Source organism: Vanellus vanellus, assembly GCF_965231255.1.
Source record: "Vanellus vanellus genome assembly, contig: HAP1_SCAFFOLD_818, whole genome shotgun sequence".
NCBI classification, from domain to species: Eukaryota; Metazoa; Chordata; class Aves; order Charadriiformes; family Charadriidae; genus Vanellus; species Vanellus vanellus.
Window position 1 is genome coordinate 21,341 of NW_028127338.1, and position 18,570 is coordinate 39,910.

An 18,570-nucleotide genomic window follows, 5' to 3' on the forward strand; every position below is an offset into this window, starting at 1 on the left:
GCACGGCACGGTGCCAGGCGGGGGCTCCATCCCCGCTGCTCCTGGCCCAGCCCGCGCTCCGGGACACCGTCCCCATCCCCGCCGTGATCCGGGCACACGGATCAACCCCGGGGTCGGGGTCCCCGAAACGCGGCTGGCGGGCAGGGACCCCGCGCCGGCAGCACGGGCAGGGCGGGAGTTGGCGGTGCCCCCACCGCCCCTTCTCCGGAGCTGGGACCCGCCGGCAGCCTGTCCCGTCCCCGTCCCCGTCCCCGTCCCCGTCCCCGTCCCCGTCCCCGTCCCCGTCCCCGGGCAGGAGGGGTCGGAGGAGGGCCGTGGCAGTGCCAGGGCTGTGCCAGGCCGTGGGAACGGCGCGGCCGCGGCCGCCGGCGCGGTGTGAGATGAATCATGGCGGCTGGCGCGGGCGAGTTGGCCACATCCTGCGCTGCCGGTACGGGGCAGGTGGTGGAAAGTGTGTCTCAGCCCCGGGGACGGTCCCACAGCCCGCGGGGACGGGGACGGGGACGGGGACGGGAGGGCAGGGAGCAGGCAGGGTGCAGGCAGGGTGCAGGCAGGAGAGGTGCCGGGCTGGGGGGGGAGATGCAGGCAGGAGAGGCGCAGGCAAGGGCTGCAGGCAGGGAGCAGGCAGGAGAGGGGCAGGCAGGGAGCTGGCAGGGGAGATGCAGGCAGGGAGCTGGCAGGGGAGATGCAGGCAGGGTGCAGGCAGGGTGCAGGCAGGAAGAGCTGCAAGCAGGGCAGGCCCAGATCAGAGGTGCAGGCAGGGAGCAGGCAGGGAGCTGGCAGGGGAGATGCAGGCAAGGGCTGCAGGCAGGAGAGGTGCAGGCAGGCTGCATGTGGGGGTACAGCTAGGATAGGTGCAGGCAGGGAGCAGGCAGGAGAGGGGCAGGCAGGGAGCTGGCAGGGGAGATGCAGGCAGGGTGCAGGCAGGGAGCAGGCAGGAGAGGGGCAGGCAGGGAGCAGGCAGGCAGGGAGTAGGCAGGGAGCAGGCAGGAGAGGAGCAGGTGGGGAGATGCAGGCAGGGAGCAGGCAGGGAGCAGGCAGGGAGCAGGCAGGGTGCAGGCAGGAGAGGTGCAGGCAGGGAGCAGGCAGGGAGCAGGCAGGGTGCAGGCAGGAGAGGAGCAGGTGGGGAGATGCAGGCAGGGAGCAGGCAGGGAGCAGGCAGGAGAGGGGCAGGCAGGGAGCAGGCAGGGTGTAGGCAGGAGAGGGGCAGGCAGGGAGCAGGCAGGGAGCAGGCAGGGTGCAGGCAGGAGAGGTGCAGGCAGGGAGCAGGCAGGGAGCAGGCAGGGTGCAGGCAGGAGAGGAGCAGGTGGGGAGATGCAGGCAGGGAGCAGGCAGGGAGCAGGCAGGAGAGGGGCAGGCAGGGAGCAGGCAAAGTGTAGGCAGGCAGGGAGCAGGCAGGAGAGGGGCAGGCAGGGAGCAGGCAGGGAGCAGGCAGGAGAGGGGCAGGCAGGGAGCAGGCAAAGTGTAGGCAGGCAGGGAGCAGGCAGGAGAGGGGCAGGCAGGGAGCAGGCAGGGAGCAGGCAGGAGAGGGGCAGGCAGGGAGCAGGCAGGCGAGGTGCAGGCAGGAGAGGTGCAGGCAGCAAGCAGGCAGGGAGCAGGCAGGAACCCCAGCGGCGCTGGAAATGGGTGGATTGGGAGAAAAAAGGAGGATTTGGAGAAAAAAAAAAAAAGGGGGGGGGGGGTTATCGCCGCGTGTCTCCGCGTGGCACAGAGCTTCTGGCACCGACCCCCCCCTCCCCCCCCGTATCCCCCACCCCCCCACCCCCCCCTCCCCCCCCCGGCGGGTGGCAAAACCGGCGCGAAGACTAAACCACATCGTTAGCGATGAGGGTAAATTGGTATTAATTGGGATTAATTGGGGATTCACACCGGGTTCCTGCTCCCGCAGCCGTCCCTCGTGAAGGGCATCTCCGGGGGGGGGTCAGATCCTGCCTGGCGCGGGGCGACACCTCCCTGGGGAATGGCACCAGGAGGGGCTACGGGTGGGACAGCGGTGGCACCGCGGGGGGGGGAGGAGGAGGAGGAGGAGGGAGGGGGGGGACACACTCACCCCGGGGTGGCCCCGCGGGACCCCCGGTGCCGGCCGGAGCCATGTCCCGTGCCGGGGGGGCGGGGGGGGGGAGTGGGTTTGATCCGGATCCGTCCGCTGAAGAGGCCACTGGAGTCGGTGGTGGAGGAGGTGAGGGCCACGCCGGGACCCGTCCCCGGTGCGCGGGGACCAAAGGGACGTGGGGGACGGCAGCGTCCGTCCATGAGGGCGTAAACGAGGGGGTTGACGCAGCTGTTAACGAAGGCCAGGCAGGTGCTGCCGGCCACCAGCCACCTCAGGGCCACCTCCTGCCCCTGGGACAGCACCAGCGTCCCCTTGGCGAGGAAGAAGAGGAGGACCTTGCAGGCGTTGAGGGGCAACCAGGAGCAGAGGAAGGCTGCGACGATGGTGACGATGGCGCGGTGGGAACGCCGGACGCCCCTGCCCAGCCGGACGTGGCGCTGGAGGCGGCAGTAGATGGAGCAGTAGCAGAAGGAGATGACCCCCAAGGGGAGGAGGAAGGTGAGGAAGACCATGGCCAGGCTGAAGTCTTCTCCATCTTCATCCCAGCAGTCGTCCCCGTCCAGCCGCCGGTACACCAGGGACGGGGCGCCCAAAAGGAGGGACGCTGCCCAGATGACGCCGCAGGTGACGCGGACGTGCTGCTGGGAACCCATCGTCTTGGTGTCCAGCACCTTCCTGATGACCAGGTAGCGCTCCACGCTGAGGGCGGTGAGGAAGAGGATGCTGGAGCAGCGGTTGACGGCGATGGCGTAGCTGCTCACCTTGCAGAGCCCTTCGCCGAGCGGCCAGCGGTTGCCCCGCGCCCCCGCCACCACCCAGAAGGGCAAGGTGCAGACGAAGATGACATCGGCCACCGCCAAGTTCAGCACGAAGGTGTCCACCATCCTCTTGCCCCGCCTCTTCTTGGCCATCAGCACGATGACGAAGAGGTTCCCCACCAGGCCGAGGAGGAAAATGAAGGAGTAGAGGCCGGGGATGAAGACGGTGGTGAAGAAGACCTCCCAACTGGAGAAGACCTCCCGGTTCCCCGTCACGTTGGTCACCGGTGGGTAATCGTAGTCGGCCGAGCCGGAGAGCTCCTCGGGTGCCATGGCGGTGGCCGGGTGCCCTCCCCGGTGCCCGGGGCGGTGTTGGCCGCACCCGGCGGTTGGGTTGTTGATCTGAGTTCTGCTCAAAAACAGCGTCTCGCACTTCCTTTCCAACGGGGTGGAAGGGGCAGGAGGGGAAGCGGGTTTAATTTTGGAAACAGAAAAAAACCCAAAAAACAAAAAAAAACAAAAAACCCAAAAAAACACGACGAGAAGAACAAACCCCCCCAAAAAAGGCGGGGGGAGAGGAAGACCAAGGGGGTGGAGGACGGCTCCGTGCCACCAGGCGATGGCTGAAGGCCTCGGGTGGACACCAACCTGCGTCTGGGCTGGTGGGACCGCCGCCGACCCGAGCCACCGGCCACCAACCCGCCCTACGGCTCTCCCACCGTGGCCGCCCTCCGTCCCCACCCCGCACCGGCCACCCCGTCCCCGTCCCCGTCCCCGTCCCCATTTACATGAAGAAAACCAGATGAAAAACCCCTTTATTTTCTTAGGTTTTGGGTGTTATTTTTTTTTCCCAGCGAGAGCCGGAGCAGGTGCAGGTCGGGGTGAGACCGTTGCCCGCCGCGTCCCCGCGCCGCCCCCGGCGCTGCCCCGGCTCTGCCAGCTCATTCCAGCCCCCGGCGCGTTGGTTCTCACCGCCTTGGGGACGCCGAGGCAGCGGTACCCGCGGCCGCCCCCGACCACGAGCTCTCCCAGAATGACAACGCCGGGCACCGGCCCCAGCGCCGGGATGTGCCGGGGGGGAGGGGGGGGTCGGTTCCTGCTCACGTCTGCCGGGCGCCCGGCTCCGCCAGCTTCATCTTCCTCAGGCTGTCCCGCACCAGCAGGAACTCGGGGCGAGGGTCCGGATCCGGCCCCACCGTCGCCTCCCGCTCGTGCTGCGGCAGGTGGGGTCCAGGAGAGGCAGCCATGGGTCCCCGTTTGGGTTTCCTCAGCTGTCCCCGTGACCCAGCCATCTCCTGACCTGGGTGGCCCATCAACCCAAGCTCCATCATGTGTCCACCATGACCCGGCCATCTGCTGGCCTAGACGTCCCATCAATCCGGCCATCTCCTGACTTGGGTGGCCCATCAACCCAAGCTCCATCATGTGTCCCCATGATCTGGCCATCTTCTGGCCTAGATGCCCCATCAGCCTGGCCATCTCCTGGCCTGGCTGTCCCATCACCCTGGGCTCCATCAGCCATCCCCAATGACCCAGCCATCTCCTGGCCTGGGTGTCCCATCAACCCAAGCTGCATCAGCTGTCCCCATGACCTGGCCATCTCCTGACCTAGGTGTCCCATCACCCTGGGCTCCATCAGTCATCCCCAATGACCCAGCCATCTCTTGACCTGGGTGTCCCATCAATCCAAGCTCCGTCAGCTGTCTCCATGACCCGGCCACCTTTGACCATCCCTTTGACCCTCCAACACAGCCTCCCTCAGCCACCCCCCAAGTCCAGCCTCCCCTGCCCATTCCTCAACCCAACTGTCCCAACAGCACGGCCATCACCTAACTGCCCCTATGACCTGGCCTCTCCCAACTGTCCCCATGGTGGGGCCTCCCTCAGCCACCCCCCAAATCTGTGGGCAACGAGGAGGAATAGATGGGGGCTGAAGGGGGGTCGGTGGGTGGGTGGGTGGATGGATGGACAGATACATGGATACATGGATGGATGGATGGGTGGATGGATACATGGATGGATGGTAGACGGGTGGATGGATGGATGGATGGATGGATGGATGGACAGAGAGAAGGATGGATGGATGGATGGATGGATGGATGGATGGATGGATGGATGGATGGATACACGGATGGATGGATGGATGGATGGATGGATACAGGGATGGATGGATGGACAGACACATGCATGAAGGGAGGAAAGGGTGGATGGATGGCGGCACAGGTGGATGAATGCATGGATGGATGAGAGGATGGATGGATGGATGGATGGATGGATGGATGGATGGATGGATGGATGAATGGATGGATGGATGGAGAACAGTGAGGTGAAGGCAGGAGGGCTGGGCTGGATGTAGGGATGGAGGGCTGGGACAGATGGACAGGGGACAGAGGGACGGCACAGACCTCCTCAAGCCTCTGGTGGCGTTTCTTCAGCTGTTGCTCCAGGTCGGAGGGAGGTCCCCGCAGCTCCTCCCTCAGCTGCCTCAACCGCCGGCTCTCCAGCACCCGCGGGAGCTCAGCCCTGTGCCGAGGCAGGATCCCCCTGTGGGGACGGACAGACAGACCTCAGTGGGACCACCTCCACCTGGCCACCCGTCAGGGGACTGTCCCCACACCCCAGGTCCCATTCCCCTTCACCTGCTGTGGCTGAAGAGCAGCTCCCGGTGCATCTCCCGGTGGGTCCGGGACTCCCGCATCGGGTTTGGCACTTTCCTGGGCTGGATGAGGCCCTCGTGGCCATCGGTGGCCATGTCCGGGGAGAGGACATCGCTCCCGTCACCCTCTGGAGGGGTAGTGGGGGTCACCAGGGGATGAGATCACCGGGGGATGGGGTCACCAGAGGCATGGGGTCACCGGGAGAGTGGGTCACTATGGGATGGGGTCACCAGGGGATGGGGTCACCAGAGGCATGGGGTCTTAGGACCATGGGTCACTATGGGACAGGGTCACCGGGGGCACGGGGTCACCAGAGGCATGGGGTCACCAGGAGTGTGAGTCAGTATCGGATGGGGTCAGCAGAACAGCTGTGGTCACCGGTGGGAGAAGGTCACCAGGGGATGGGGTCATTGGGGTATGGGGTGACCACAAGGGATGGGACAACCTGGGACAGGGTCACCTGATGGGGTGACGCCACCCAGCTCCCTCGCCACACGCCAGCACAGGGCGAGATCCTGGGCACCAGTCCCCATGTCCCCCAGTCCCAGGGGTCTCAGGGTGTCACAGCCTGGGGTCCCCACATGCTGTCCCCCAGCACATGGCACCCTCCAGGACCCCTACGTCCAAGTGTCCCTGTCCCTACCCCCAGGCCACCCTACGGTCCCCATGTCCTGCCATCACCCCTTGGGGTCCCCATAGTCCCTTGAGGTCCTCATTATCCCTGAGGTCCCCACCACCCATTGGGTACCCATCACCCTTCAGGTCCCCATTGTCCCTTGGGGTCCCCATTGTCCCTGGGGTCCCCATCACCCCTGGAGTCCCCATCATGCCTCAGGGTCCCCATTACTCCTTGGGTTCCCCATCGCCTCCAGGGTCCCCATTGTCCCTGGTGTCCTCGTCACCCCCATGTCCCCATCACCCCTGGGGTCCCAATCATCCTCCAGGTCCCCAGCACCCCTGGAGTCCCCAGCACCTCCAGGGTCCCCATTGTCCCTGGCATCCCCATCATCCCCCAAGGTCCCCATCACCCCCAAGGTCCCCATCACCCCCGGGGTCCCCATCACCCCCGGGGTCCCCAATTCCCCAGGTCCCACAGCCCCGGCCCCGTGCCCCGGCAGCACCCACCTGGCATGGCACCGCTCCTCGGGGCTTTGGTGTCACCCTGGCAAAGGCAAAGACCGGGATCAGAGAGGGACACTCAGCTGGTCCTTGGCTCCGGGTCCTCCCCGGGCTGGGGACAAGGTGGGGGACACCACCAGGTCCCTGCTCATCACCCCCATCTCCCCCCCACCCCCCCCCCCAGCACAGGAGGGGGCACAGACATGGGTTCTCCGGGGTTGGACGTCCTCTGTCCCTCCACGGCTGTCACCCGCGGGGACCGTGTCAGGCCCCGAGTGTCCCTCCCCCCTGGGTGCAAGGGAGGGAGAGGAGAATGGATATTATTTTCACGTTAACTCTGGAACCTAAGGATGGCGAGGGGTCTCCAGGCTGAATGCCGGGGGTGGCACGGGGACAGCCAGGTGTTTGCCCTGGGGACGTGTCTTGGGGTGACCCCTGTTGTCCCATCCCACCCCCAGGACATGGTGGGGCCCAGCGCAGGGCTTGGGGGTGTCCCCGTCCCCTGGATGTCCCAGCCAGCTGCCACCACTCACCCTCTTGCTCTGTGATAGCCCCATGTCCCAGCCGCCGGGGGTCCTTGTCCCCGCGCCCTGGGGGTCCGGGGACGCAGGGACACGGGCCGGGTGCCGGTTGCACCGAGCCCGGCTGATCGCCCCCTGTGCTCCGCCGGTGACGGTGACAGTGACGGTGATGGTGGCCTCGCTCCTATCAGCAAAAGCCATTAAGCCCCGGGATTAGCCCTGATGGGCCGAGGGGACGGTGACACGTGTCCTGCGCAGGGCTGGTGGCACCGAGCCTGCTGCTGCTGCTGGGGGCACTGGTGTCGCTGGGGACACTGGAGCTGCTGGGGGCACCGGGGGCACCGGGGGCACTGGTCCCACTGGGGCCACTGGGGTTATTGAGGGCACTGGGGTCTGCTGGGGGCACTGGGGGCACTGGGTTATGCGGGTTATTGGGGAGTGTTGGGGGTTACTGGGGAAACTGGGGATTGGGGACTGGGTGCACTGGGGATTGGGGGGGGCTGGGTGTTACTGGGTGCACTGGGGGTCACTTGGGAGACAGGGCTTATGGGGGGGACTGGGAGGGGGACTGGAAGGCACATGGAATTACTGGAGGGACTGGGGTACTGGGGGCACTGGGGGTTATCGGGGGACCCTGGGTTACTGGGGGGAATTGGTGGGTAGTGGGGCAGCTGGGATGGTGACTAGGTGCACTGGAGGAGTGGGAGTCATGGGGAGACTGGGAGTTACTGGGGAGTTACTGGGGAGCCTGGGGGTCACTGGGGGCTGGGATGGGGACTGGGTGCACTGGAGGGTTACTGGGAGGACTGAGGGTTACTGGGGGACAGGGCTGGGGGCTGGTCGCTCTGGGTGCACCCCTGGTTCCTGGGCGCACTGGGTTTAGCGGGGCCCGGCTGCACTGGGGCTGGTGGGGCGGGTACTGGGCGATGTTGGTGTTGCCACCCCAATAGGTGCTCGATTGAGGCTGCCTGCTCCCGCAGACCGGCTCGATTGCCCCGCCTGGCGGTTCGGCCGTCGGCTGGCCGCGCCTGACGCCATCGGCACGCGATTGGTCGCGCCTGCGACTTCCGGTGTCGCGTGGCCGCTGCGCGGGGGGGGTGGAGGGGGAGAGATCCGCGCATGCGCAGCGCCGCCGGGCCGGGGAGCGCGGGGGGGGCCCCGCCGCCGCCATGACCAACGGTGAGGGGGCGGCACGGCGGCGCTGGGGGGGGGGGGTACGGCTGCTCGGGGTCCCCCGGGGCGGGGGGGGGGAGGTGGACAACGGGACACCGGTCACTCGGGAGCCGGGTCGCTGGGGGGGTTGGGAGACCTGAGGGGGGGTGAGGGAGCGGGGGGGTGGGGGCACCCCAGAGGCCGGGGGGGAGCTGGGAGGTCTGGGTTCCCTTGGGGGGGGGCTCCGAGGCCTGTGTCCCCCGGGGGGGGTCTGGGACCCCTTCGGGGGGGGGGGAAACTGAGGGGTCCGGGACCCCTTGGCGGGGGGGGACTGGGAGGTCTGGGTTCCCTTTGGGGGAGGGAACTGGGAGGTCCGGGACTCATTCTGGGGGGGGGACGAGACTGGGAGGTCTGGGACCCCTTTGGGGGGGGAAACTGGGAGGTCTGGGACCCCTTTGGGGGGGGGAACTGGGAGGTCTGGGACCCCTTTTGGGGGGGAAACTGGGAGGTCTGGGACCCCTTTTGGGGGGGGAACTGGGAGGTCTGGGACTCCTTGTGGGGGGGGAACTGGGAGGTCTGGGACCCCTTTGGGGGGGGGGACGGGACTGGGAGGTCTGGGACCCCTTTGGGGGGGGACAGGACTGGGAGGTCTGGGACCCCTTTGGGGGGGAGAAACTGGGAGGTCTGGGACACCTTTTGGGGGGGGGGAACTGGGAGGTCTGAGGTACCCGAAGGGGCCACCCCAGAGGCCGGGGTCCTTCCGGGGGGGGGGGGGAGCGGGGGAGAACTGGGAGGTCTGGGACTCCTTGTGGGGGGGGAACTGGGAGGTTTGGCACCTCTTGGCGGGGGAAGAACTGGGAGGTCTGAGAGCCCGGGGGGGGGTGGGGGGGTGTCTGGGTCCTCTGGGGGAGGGAGGGGGTGTCCCTTGGGGGGCTGAGGTGAGGGGTGGCCCGGGGGGGGGCGGTGGTGGGTCACCGCTGAGGTGTCGTCCCCCCCCTCTCCCAGTGTACTCGCTGGACGGGCTACTGGTGTTCGGGCTGCTGCTGGTCTGCACCTGCGCGTACCTGCGGAAGGTGCCGCGGCTCCGCGCCTGGCTGCTCACCGAGAAACGGGGCGTCTGGGGCGTCTTCTACAAGGGTGAGACGGGGACACGGGGCTCGGGACGGGGACACTGCGATCCAGGACGGGGACACGGGGCTCCAGGACAGGGACACTGCGATCCGGGACGGGGACACAGGGCTCCGGGACGGGGACATGGGGCTCCGGGACAGGGACATGGGGACAGAGGGGTCCAGGATGGGGACAGTGGGATCCGGGATGGGGACATGGGGGTCCAGGTTGGGGCCATGGGGATCCAGGACACAGGGACACGGGGGTCCGGGATGGGGGCATGGGGTTCTGGCATGGGGACACGGGGCTCCGGGACAGGGACACGGAGCTCCGGGACGGAGACACTGGGCTCCGGGACGGGGACACGGGGCTCGGGACGGGGACACGGGGCTCCGGGACGGGGACACTGCTATCCAGGACGGGGACACGGGGCTCGGGACGGGGACACTGAGCTCCGGGACGGGGACACGGGGCTCCGGGACGGGGACATGGGGACAGAGTGGTCCAGGATGGGGACAGTGGGATCCGGGATGGGGACATGGGGGTCCAGGATGGGGCCATGGGGATCCAGGACACAGGGACACGGGGGTCCGGGATGGGGGCACCGGGTTCTGGCATGGGGACACCAGGGTCCAGGACGGGGACACGGGGCTCCGGGATGGGGACACTGCGATCCAGGATGGGGACAGTCGGGTCCGGGATGGGGACATGGGGGTCTGGGGTGGGGACATGGGGGTCTGGGGTGGGGACACTGGGGTCCAGGATGGGGACACAGGGATCCATGATGGGGACATGGGGGTCTGGAACAGGTACATGGAGGTCTGGGGTGGGGACACTGGGGTCTGGAATGGGGTCACGGGGTTCTGGGATGGGGACAGAGGGGTCCAGGATGGGGACAGTGGGATCTGGGATGGGGACACGGGGCTCCAGGATGGGGCACTGGTGTTTGGGACAGGGACACAGGGGTCCAGGATGGGAACACGGGGGTCTGGAACAGGTACATGGAGGTCTGGGATGAGGACACTGGCATCTAAGACGGGGACACGCGGACATGGGGGTCCGGCACGTGGGGACACGGGTGTGGGACAGGGACATGGGGATGGTGTGGGACGGAGACATGGGAATAGTCTGGGATGGGGACGTGGTTCCAGGAGGGGGACACGGGAGGTCTGGAAGGGGGACAGGGGATGCGGGATGGGGACAACGGGGATCTGGGATAGGGGCACAGCAGTCTGGGATGGGGACGTGGGGATCTGGGACATGGGGACACAGGGGGTTGGGGCAGGAACACGGGGATGGTCTGGGATGGGAACATGAGGATCTGGGACAGGGACACAGGGATGCAGGACAGGGACACGGGTGTCCAGGGCAGGGACACAGGGATGCAGGACAGGGACATGGGATCTGGGACAGGGACAGGGACACAGGGATGCAGGACAGGGACATGGGATCTGGGACAGGGACAGGGACACAGGGATGCAGGACAGGGACATGGGATCTGGGACAGGGACACAGGGATGCAGGACAGGGACACAGGGATGCAGGACAGGGACATGGGATCTGGGACAGGGACAGGGACACAGGGATGCAGGACAGGGACACAGGGATGCAGGACAGGGACACAGGGATGCAGGACAGGGACATGGGATCTGGGACAGGGACAGGGACACAGGGATGCAGGACAGGGACATGGGATCTGGGACAGGGACACAGGGATGCAGGACAGGGACACAGGGATGCGGGACAGGGACATGGGATCTGGGACAGGGACAGGGACACAGGGATGCAGGACAGGGACATGGGATCTGGGACAGGGACACAGGGATGCAGGACAGGGACACGGGTGTCCAGCACAGGGATGCAGGACAGGGACATGGGATCTGGGACAGGGACAGGGACACAGGGATGCGGGACAGCGACACAGGGATGCAGGACAGGGATGCGGGACAGGGACATGGGTGTCCAGGACAGGGACGCAGGGATGCAGGACCGGGACGATGGGGGTCTGGGACAGGGACACGGGGATCTCGCTTCACCCCGCTCTGCGTTGACCCCGCAGCTGCCGTCATCGGCACCCGCCTGCACGTGGCCGTGGCCGTCTCCTGCGTCCTCATGGCTTTCTACGTCCTGGTGGTGAAGTGACCCCGCGGGGACCCGGCGCTGACAACCGGAGACCCCGGTACGGCCCCCACCGCCCCACCGCCAGCCTGCGCCTGCCTGGGGCGGCCCTGGGGAGCCGCCATGGCCCGGCACCCTGCGTAACCCCCCCTCGGCGGGGCAGGCGGCTGTGGGTGCCACCGGGCCGCCTGTGAGCTGGGGGGAGGGGACGTCCCCGGGGCTCGGGGCTCGGCGTGCCGGTTTCCCCCGGCGAGGGGGACGAGCCGGCCGTGCCCGCTGAGCGCCTTCTCCCCACGCCGAACACTGTGTCCCGTGGGGCTGACGGGGGGGGGACGGGGGGGACAGGGACGGGCAGGATGTCCCTGTGGGGACCCTCGGCGGGGGTCTCCTCCCCCCTGTAGCTGTGGGGTTTGTGACCCCCCGGGTTGGACATGCGGGACCACGACGTGCAAATAAAGTGGGGGTTCCCCTGCGGGCAGCGTTGGCCCCCTTCTGTGGGGTGGGGGGGGGTCTGTGGGGCAGGGGCTGGGCTGTGGGGCTGGCTCTCTTCTGTGGGGTGGGGGTCATGTGGGGCTGGCTCCTGTGAAGCTGGCTCCTGTGGGGTGGGGAGTCCCATGGGGTGGGGGGCTCCTGTGGGGCGGGGTCCCATGGGGCAAGGGGCTGTGGGGCTGGCTCCCTTCTGTGGGGTGGGGGATCCTGTGGGGCGAGGGGCTTTGGGGCTGGGTCCCGTCTGTGGGGTGCGGGTCCTGTGGGGCTGGTTCCTGTGGGGTGGGGAGTCCCATGAGGTGGGGGGCTCCTGTGGGGCAGGGTCCCATGGGGCGAGAGATGTGGGGTTGGCTCCTGTGGGGCTGGCTTCCCACGGGGTGAGGGGCTGCTGTGGGGAAAGGGGCTGTGGAGGTGGCTCCCCTCTATGGGGTGGGGGGGGGCTGTGGGGTGGGGGGCTGCTGTGGGGCTGGCTCCTGTGGGGTGGGTGGTCCTATGGGGCAAGGGTCTGTGGGGCTGGCTGCCATGGGGCTGGTTCCTGTAGAGTGGGGGAATCCTGTGGGGCTGGGTCACTTCTGTGGGGTGAGGGGGTCCTGTGGAATGTGGGGCTGGCTCCTGTGGGGTGGGGGGGTCCCATGGGGCAAGGGGCTTTGGGGCTGGCCCCCTTCTGTGGGGTGGGGGGGGTCTGTGGGGCAGGGGCTGGGCTGTGGGGCTGGCTCTCTTCTGTGGGGTGGGGGTCATGTGGGGCTGGCTCCTGTGAAGCTGGCTCCTGTGGGGTGGGGAGTCCCATGGGGTGGGGGGCTCCTGTGGGGCGGGGTCCCATGGGGCAAGGGGCTGTGGGGCTGGCTCCCTTCTGTGGGGTGGGGGATCCTGTGGGGCGAGGGGCTTTGGGGCTGGGTCCCGTCTGTGGGGTGCGGGTCCTGTGGGGCTGGTTCCTGTGGGGTGGGGAGTCCCATGAGGTGGGGGGCTCCTGTGGGGCAGGGTCCCATGGGGCGAGAGATGTGGGGTTGGCTCCTGTGGGGCTGGCTTCCCACGGGGTGAGGGGCTGCTGTGGGGAAAGGGGCTGTGGAGGTGGCTCCCCTCTATGGGGTGGGGGGGGCTGTGGGGTGGGGGGCTGCTGTGGGGCTGGCTCCTGTGGGGTGGGTGGTCCTCTGGGGCAAGGGTCTGGGGGGCTGGCTCCTATGGGGTGGGGGGTCCCATGGGGCAAGGGGCTGAGGGGCTGGGTTACTTTTATGGGGCGAGGGGGTCCTGTGGGGCAGAGGATGCTGTGGGGCTGGGTCCTGTGGGGCAAGGGTCTGTGGGGCTGGCTGCCATGGGGCTGGTTCCTGTGGGGTGGGGGCATCCTGTGGGGCTGGGTCACTTCTGTGGGGTGAGGGGGTCCTGTGGAATGTGGGGCTGGCTCCTGTGGGGTGGGGGGTCCCATGGGGCAAGGGGCTGGGGGGCTGGGTTACTTCTATGGGGCGAGGGGATCCTGTGGGGCAGGGGGTTCCCGTGGGGCGAGGGGCTGTGGGGCCGAGTCCCTTCTGTGGGGCGGGGGAGGGGGCGCGCTGTGCCCACCCTCAGCGCGACCACGCGGGGGCGGTGCCTGTCCCGGTGTGGGCGGGTCCTCCCCCCGCCAGGGGGCGCGCTGGGGCGGGGCGGGGCCTTCCCCTCCTTCCCCTCCCTCCCGCCTGCCTTCCCGTCGTGCCCTGCGCGCAGCGGCGCTATAAAATGGCGGCGCGGAGGCGGAGCGAGCGGGCGGCAGCGCGGGCGGATGGCGGCGGTGTGAGGGGGGCGCGTGAGGGAGTGAGTGAGGGAGTGAGTGAGGGAGTGAGGCCTGTGCGGGGCTGTGTGAGGGCTGTGCGGGGCTGTGTGAGGCCCGTGCGGGGCTGCGTGAGGCCCGCGGGGCTGCGTGAGGCCTGTGCGGGGCTGCGTGAGGCCTGTGCGGGGCTGCGTGAGGCCCGCGGGGCTGCGTGAGGCCCGCGGGGCTGTGTGAGGGCTGTGTGAGGCCCGCGGGGCTGTGTGAGGCCTGTGCGGGGCTGTGTGAGGCCTGTGCGGGGCTGTGTGAGGCCTGTGGAGGGCTGTGTGAGGCCTGTGGAGGGCTGTGTGAGGCGCGCTCCAGCCGCTCCCTACACGTTGATCTTATTCGATCGGCCGGGCCGGGCCGGGCCGGGCCGAGGTGAGAAGAAGCGGCACCGCGAAGCCCTCGGGCGGTGTGCGGCGGCCGGCGGCGGGCGGGATGAGTCGATCAGATAGGCGAGGCCGCGGCCCGTGAGCGCTCTGCGATTCTGATCCGCCGCCGCCATCGCCCACCGCGTCACGCGCGGGAACGGGACACGGCGTCGCCTCACACCCCCTCCGCGGGACCCGCCGGTACCGGGCCCGGCTGCGGGGGCTGCGGGCTCCCTGTGAGCTTTGCACGGCGCTGTGCGAGCCCTGCGGTGTGCGAGGGCAGTGCCCAGGGGGCTGTGAGATCCGTGCAACGCGTGTGAGCTCTGCGTGGGGCTCCCCCAGCCCGGCAGTGCGTAAGCGCTGTGCACAAGGGGCTGCAGGAGGCGTGCGAGCTTTGCACAAGGCAGTGTGAGCCCAGCAGTGTGCAAGAGCTTTGCACAAGGGGCTGCAGGAGCCGTGTGAGCTTTGCACAAGGCAGTGTGAGCCCAGCAGTGTGCAAGAGCTTTGCACAAGGGGCTGCAGGAGCCGTGCGAGCTTTGCACAAGGCAGTGTGAGCCCAGCAGTGTGCAAGAGCTTTGCACAAGGGGCTGCAGGAGCCGTGCGAGCTTTGCACAAGGCGGTGTGAGCCCAGCAGTGTGCAAGAGCTTTGCACAAGGGGCTGCAGGAGCCGTGTGAGCTTTGCACAAGGCAGTGTGAGCCCAGCAGTGTGCAAGAGCTGTGCACAAGGGGCTGCAAGGGCCGTGCAACACGTGAGCTTTGCATAAGGGGCTGCAAGTTCCGTGCGAGCTTTGTACAAGGCCACGTGAGCGCCATGCAACACGTGTGAGCTCCGCACAGGACTCCCCCAGCCCTGCGGTGTGCAAGGGCTGTGCACAGGGTGCTGCGAGCCTTGCACGAGGCCTTGGAAGCCCTGCAGTGTGCAAGGGTTTTGCACAAGAAGCTGCAGGGGCTGTGCAACGCGTGTGAGCTTTGCACAAGGGGCTGTAAGCACCGTGCGAGCTTTGTACAAGGCCATGTGAGCTCCGTGCAACACGTGTGAGCTTTGCACGGGGCTCCCTCAGCCCAGCAGTGTGTAATGGCTGTGCGCAAGGGGCTGCAAGCTCCGTGCGAGCTTTGCACGAGGCGGTGTGAGCCCGGCAGTGTGCAAGAGCTGTGCACAAGGGTGTGTAAGTGCCGTGCAATGCGTGTGAGCTTTGCACAAGAGGCTGCAAACTCCATGCGAGCTTTGCACAAGGCCACACGAGCTCCGTGCAACGCGCGTGAGCGCTGCACAGGGCTCCCCCAGCCCTGCGGCGTGCGAGGGCTGTGCACAGGGCCCTGCGAGCTCCGTGTGAGCTTTGCACGGGGCTGTGTGAGCCCTGCGGCGTGCAGGAGCTGCGCACGAGGCCGTGCCGACGCCGTGCCGCATGTGAGCGTTGCACGGGACCCTGCAGTGCACGGGGCTCCACCAGCTCTGTGCACGTGTGTGTGAGCACACATGCAGCCCCACCAGCTCTGTGCACACACGTGTACACTCACACAGGGCCCCACCAGCTCCGTGCACATGCATGTGAGCGCACATGATGACCCACCAGCTCCATGCACACATGTGTGAGTGCACATGATGACCCACCAGCTCTGTGCACACGCGTGTGAGCGCACATGATGACCCACCAGCTCTGTGCACACACGTGTGAGCGCACATGATGACCCACCAGCTCCGTGCACACGTGTGTGAGTGCACATCATGACCCACCAGCTCTGTGCACACGCGTGTGAGCGCACACAGGGCCCTGCCAGCTCTGTGCACACGCGTGTGAGCGCACACGATGCCTCACCAGTTCCATGCACACACGTGTGAGCACCCGTGGCGCCCCGCCAGCTCCGTGCACACACATGTGAGCGCACACACGTCCCACCAGCCCCATGCACACGCGTGTGAGCATCCCATGGAGCCGTGCCAGCCCCGTGCACCGTGTCCCCCCCCATGTGACACCCATGGTGACACCCCGGCTGCGCCCCCTGCTCTGTTGGCAGCTGGTGGTGACACGGGGACACCGTGGGGCGCAGCCGCCTCCCCACCCCCCCGTGTCCCTGTGCCGCCATGGGGACAGGCGTGTCCCCCTCCCTACGGCCGTGTCCCCCGGCCCCGTGGCAGGTGCTGGTGTCCCTGTGCCACCGCAGATGGGGCGGTGCCCCCACTGTCCCCCATCTCCGCTGTACAGCATCCCTGTGCCACCACCGACGGAGTTGTGACCCCCCGTGTCCCCTTGTGTCCCACACGTCCACTGCGTCCCCCATCTCCCCCACATCCCCTGTGTCCCTATATCCCCTTTGTCCCCAAATCCCCCATATCCCCTCTCCCCATGTCCCCCGTGTCCCCAAATCCCCCATGTCCCCAAATCCCATCTCCCCCATATCCTGTGTCCCTCATATCCCCTGTTCCCCCGTGTCCCTGTGTCCCCATATCCTCTGTGTCCCCAAATCCCCCAACTCCCCTGTGCCTCATGTCCCCTGTGTCCCCCATCTCCCCCATACCCCTGTGTCCCCCTTATCCCGTGGCCCCCATGTCCCCTTGTGGCCCCCCCATCTCCCTGTGTCCCCAATCTCCGCTGTGTCCTCTGCGTCCCCAAATCCCGTCTCCCCCATATCCTGTGTCCCCCATATCCCCCGTGTCCCCCATGTCCCCTTGTGGCCCCCCATGTCCCTGTGTCCCCAAATCCCATCTCCCCCATATCCCGTGGCCCCCATATCCCCTGTGGCCCCCATGTCCCCTTGTGGCCCCCCATGTCCCTGTGTCCCCATGTCCCCTGTGTCCCCAAATCCCGTCTCCCCCATATCCTGTGTCCCCCATGTCCCCTTGTGGCCCCCCATCTCCCCTGTGTCCTCTGTGTCCCCAAATCCCGTCTCCCCCAGATCCCGTCTCCCCCGTGTCCCCCGTGTCCCCTTGTGGCCCCCCCATCTCCCTGTGTCCCCAATCTCCGCTGTGTCCTCTGCGTCCCCAAATCCCGTCTCCCCCATATCCTGTGTCCCCCATATCCCCCGTGTCCCCCATGTCCCCTTGTGGCCCCCCATGTCCCTGTGTCCTCAAATCCCGTCTCCCCCATATCCCCTGTGGCCCCCATGTCCCCTTGTGGCCCCCCATGTCCCTGTGTCCCCAAATCCCGTCTCCCCCATATCCCCTGTGTCCCCCATGTCCCCTTGTGGCCCCCCATGTCCCTGTGTCCCCAAATCCCATCTCCCCCAAATCCCGTCTCCCCCATGTCCCCTTTGTGGCCCCCTGTGTCCCCAAATCCCGTCCCCCCCATATCCTGTGGCCCCCATATCCCCTGTCCCCCCGTGTTCCCCCATGTCCCTGTGTCCCCATGTCCCCCGTGTCCTGTCCCCCCCCCCCCCTCCCGGCAGCTCTCCGGCCCCGGTGCACCCCCCCACACACACCGGGGCTGACCGGGGGAGGGGGGGGGCGGCTCGGGGGACCCTGCGGGGGGGGGAGGGGGGGCTCAGGGCTGGCACCGCGCCGGGGGGGGGGGACACGGGTGACACACCCGTGGGCTCGGGGGGAGCCGCCCCCCCCCCCCGGCAGCGCTGCTCGGGCTGGCGGCGGGCCGGGCCGGTACCGGGGGGGTGATGCCGCGGCACCGGAGGGGGGCACAGTGCTGTTCCCGGGGTGCGTCCCCGGTGCTGGGGCCGTTCCCGGGGGGATTCCCGGTGTTGATCCCGGGGTGTGACACCCCGGGCCGTTCCCGGGATAACGTTCCCGGGGGTGATGTCCGGTACTGTTCCTGGGTTAACGTTCCCGCTACTATTCCCGGGATAACGTTCCCGGGATAACGCTCACCAGGATGATGCCCGGTGCTGGTGCCGTACCCGGAGATACATTCCCGGTACCGTTCCCGAGGCTGTTCCCAGGGATGATGCCCGGGACCGTTCCCGGGATAACGTTCCCAGTTCCGTTCCCAGGAACGATGCCCGGTGTCGTTCCCGGTGCCATTCGCGGGGGTGCCGTTCCCGGTGCCGTGCCCGGGGGTGCCGTTCCCGGGATAACGTTCTCCGTGCCGTTCCCGGTACCGTTCCCTGTGCTATTTCCCGGGGTGCCGTTCCTGGGGGTTCTGTTCCCGAGATAACATTCCCGGGATTACGTTCCCGGTGCCGTTCCCGGGGGTTCCGTTGCCGGTACCGTTCCCAGGGCCGTTCCCGGGGGTGATGCCCGGTACCGTTCCCGGGGGTTCCGTTGCCGGTACCGTTCCCGGGACAACGTTCCCTGTGCTATTCCCGGGGGTTCCGTTCCCGGAGCCGTTCCCAAGGACGATGCCCGGTACCGTTCCCGGGGGTTCCGTTGCCGGTACCGTTTCCGGGGGTGATGCCCGGTACCATTCCCGGGATAACGTTCCCGGTGCCGTTTCGGGGGATTCCGTTGCCGGTACCGTTCCCGGTGCCGTTCCCGGGGGTGATGCCCGGTGCCGGGGTGG

The 18,570-nt window shown here is 67.8% G+C and overlaps 2 protein-coding genes and 1 long non-coding RNA gene across 3 annotated transcripts; 2 read left to right on the forward strand and 1 right to left on the reverse strand.

Annotated features, from left to right (window-relative positions):
- Positions 1 to 1,863: 1,863 nt before the first annotated feature.
- GPR25 (G protein-coupled receptor 25) lies at positions 1,864 to 3,144 on the reverse strand (the record flags this gene model as incomplete). The annotated part of the gene is given in 3 exon segments (XM_082501124.1): positions 1,864 to 1,953; positions 2,051 to 2,115; positions 2,118 to 3,144. Coding segments are annotated over 3 exon segments (1,182 nt in total).
- A 5,094-nt stretch (positions 3,145 to 8,238) lies between these two features.
- Positions 8,239 to 11,957, forward strand: TMEM167B (transmembrane protein 167B). Its single transcript, XM_082501130.1, has 3 exons — positions 8,239 to 8,287; positions 9,266 to 9,397; positions 11,430 to 11,957. Exons 1-3 carry the CDS (start codon positions 8,278 to 8,280, stop codon positions 11,510 to 11,512), a joined length of 225 nt encoding a protein of 74 aa, XP_082357256.1. The 5' UTR covers positions 8,239 to 8,277; the 3' UTR covers positions 11,513 to 11,957.
- A 1,855-nt stretch (positions 11,958 to 13,812) lies between these two features.
- Positions 13,813 to 14,252, forward strand: LOC309685355. The gene is made up of 2 exons (XR_014270437.1): positions 13,813 to 13,977; positions 14,041 to 14,252. It is a non-coding gene; the product is annotated as an uncharacterized lncRNA (long non-coding RNA).
- Positions 14,253 to 18,570: the final 4,318 nt, after the last annotated feature.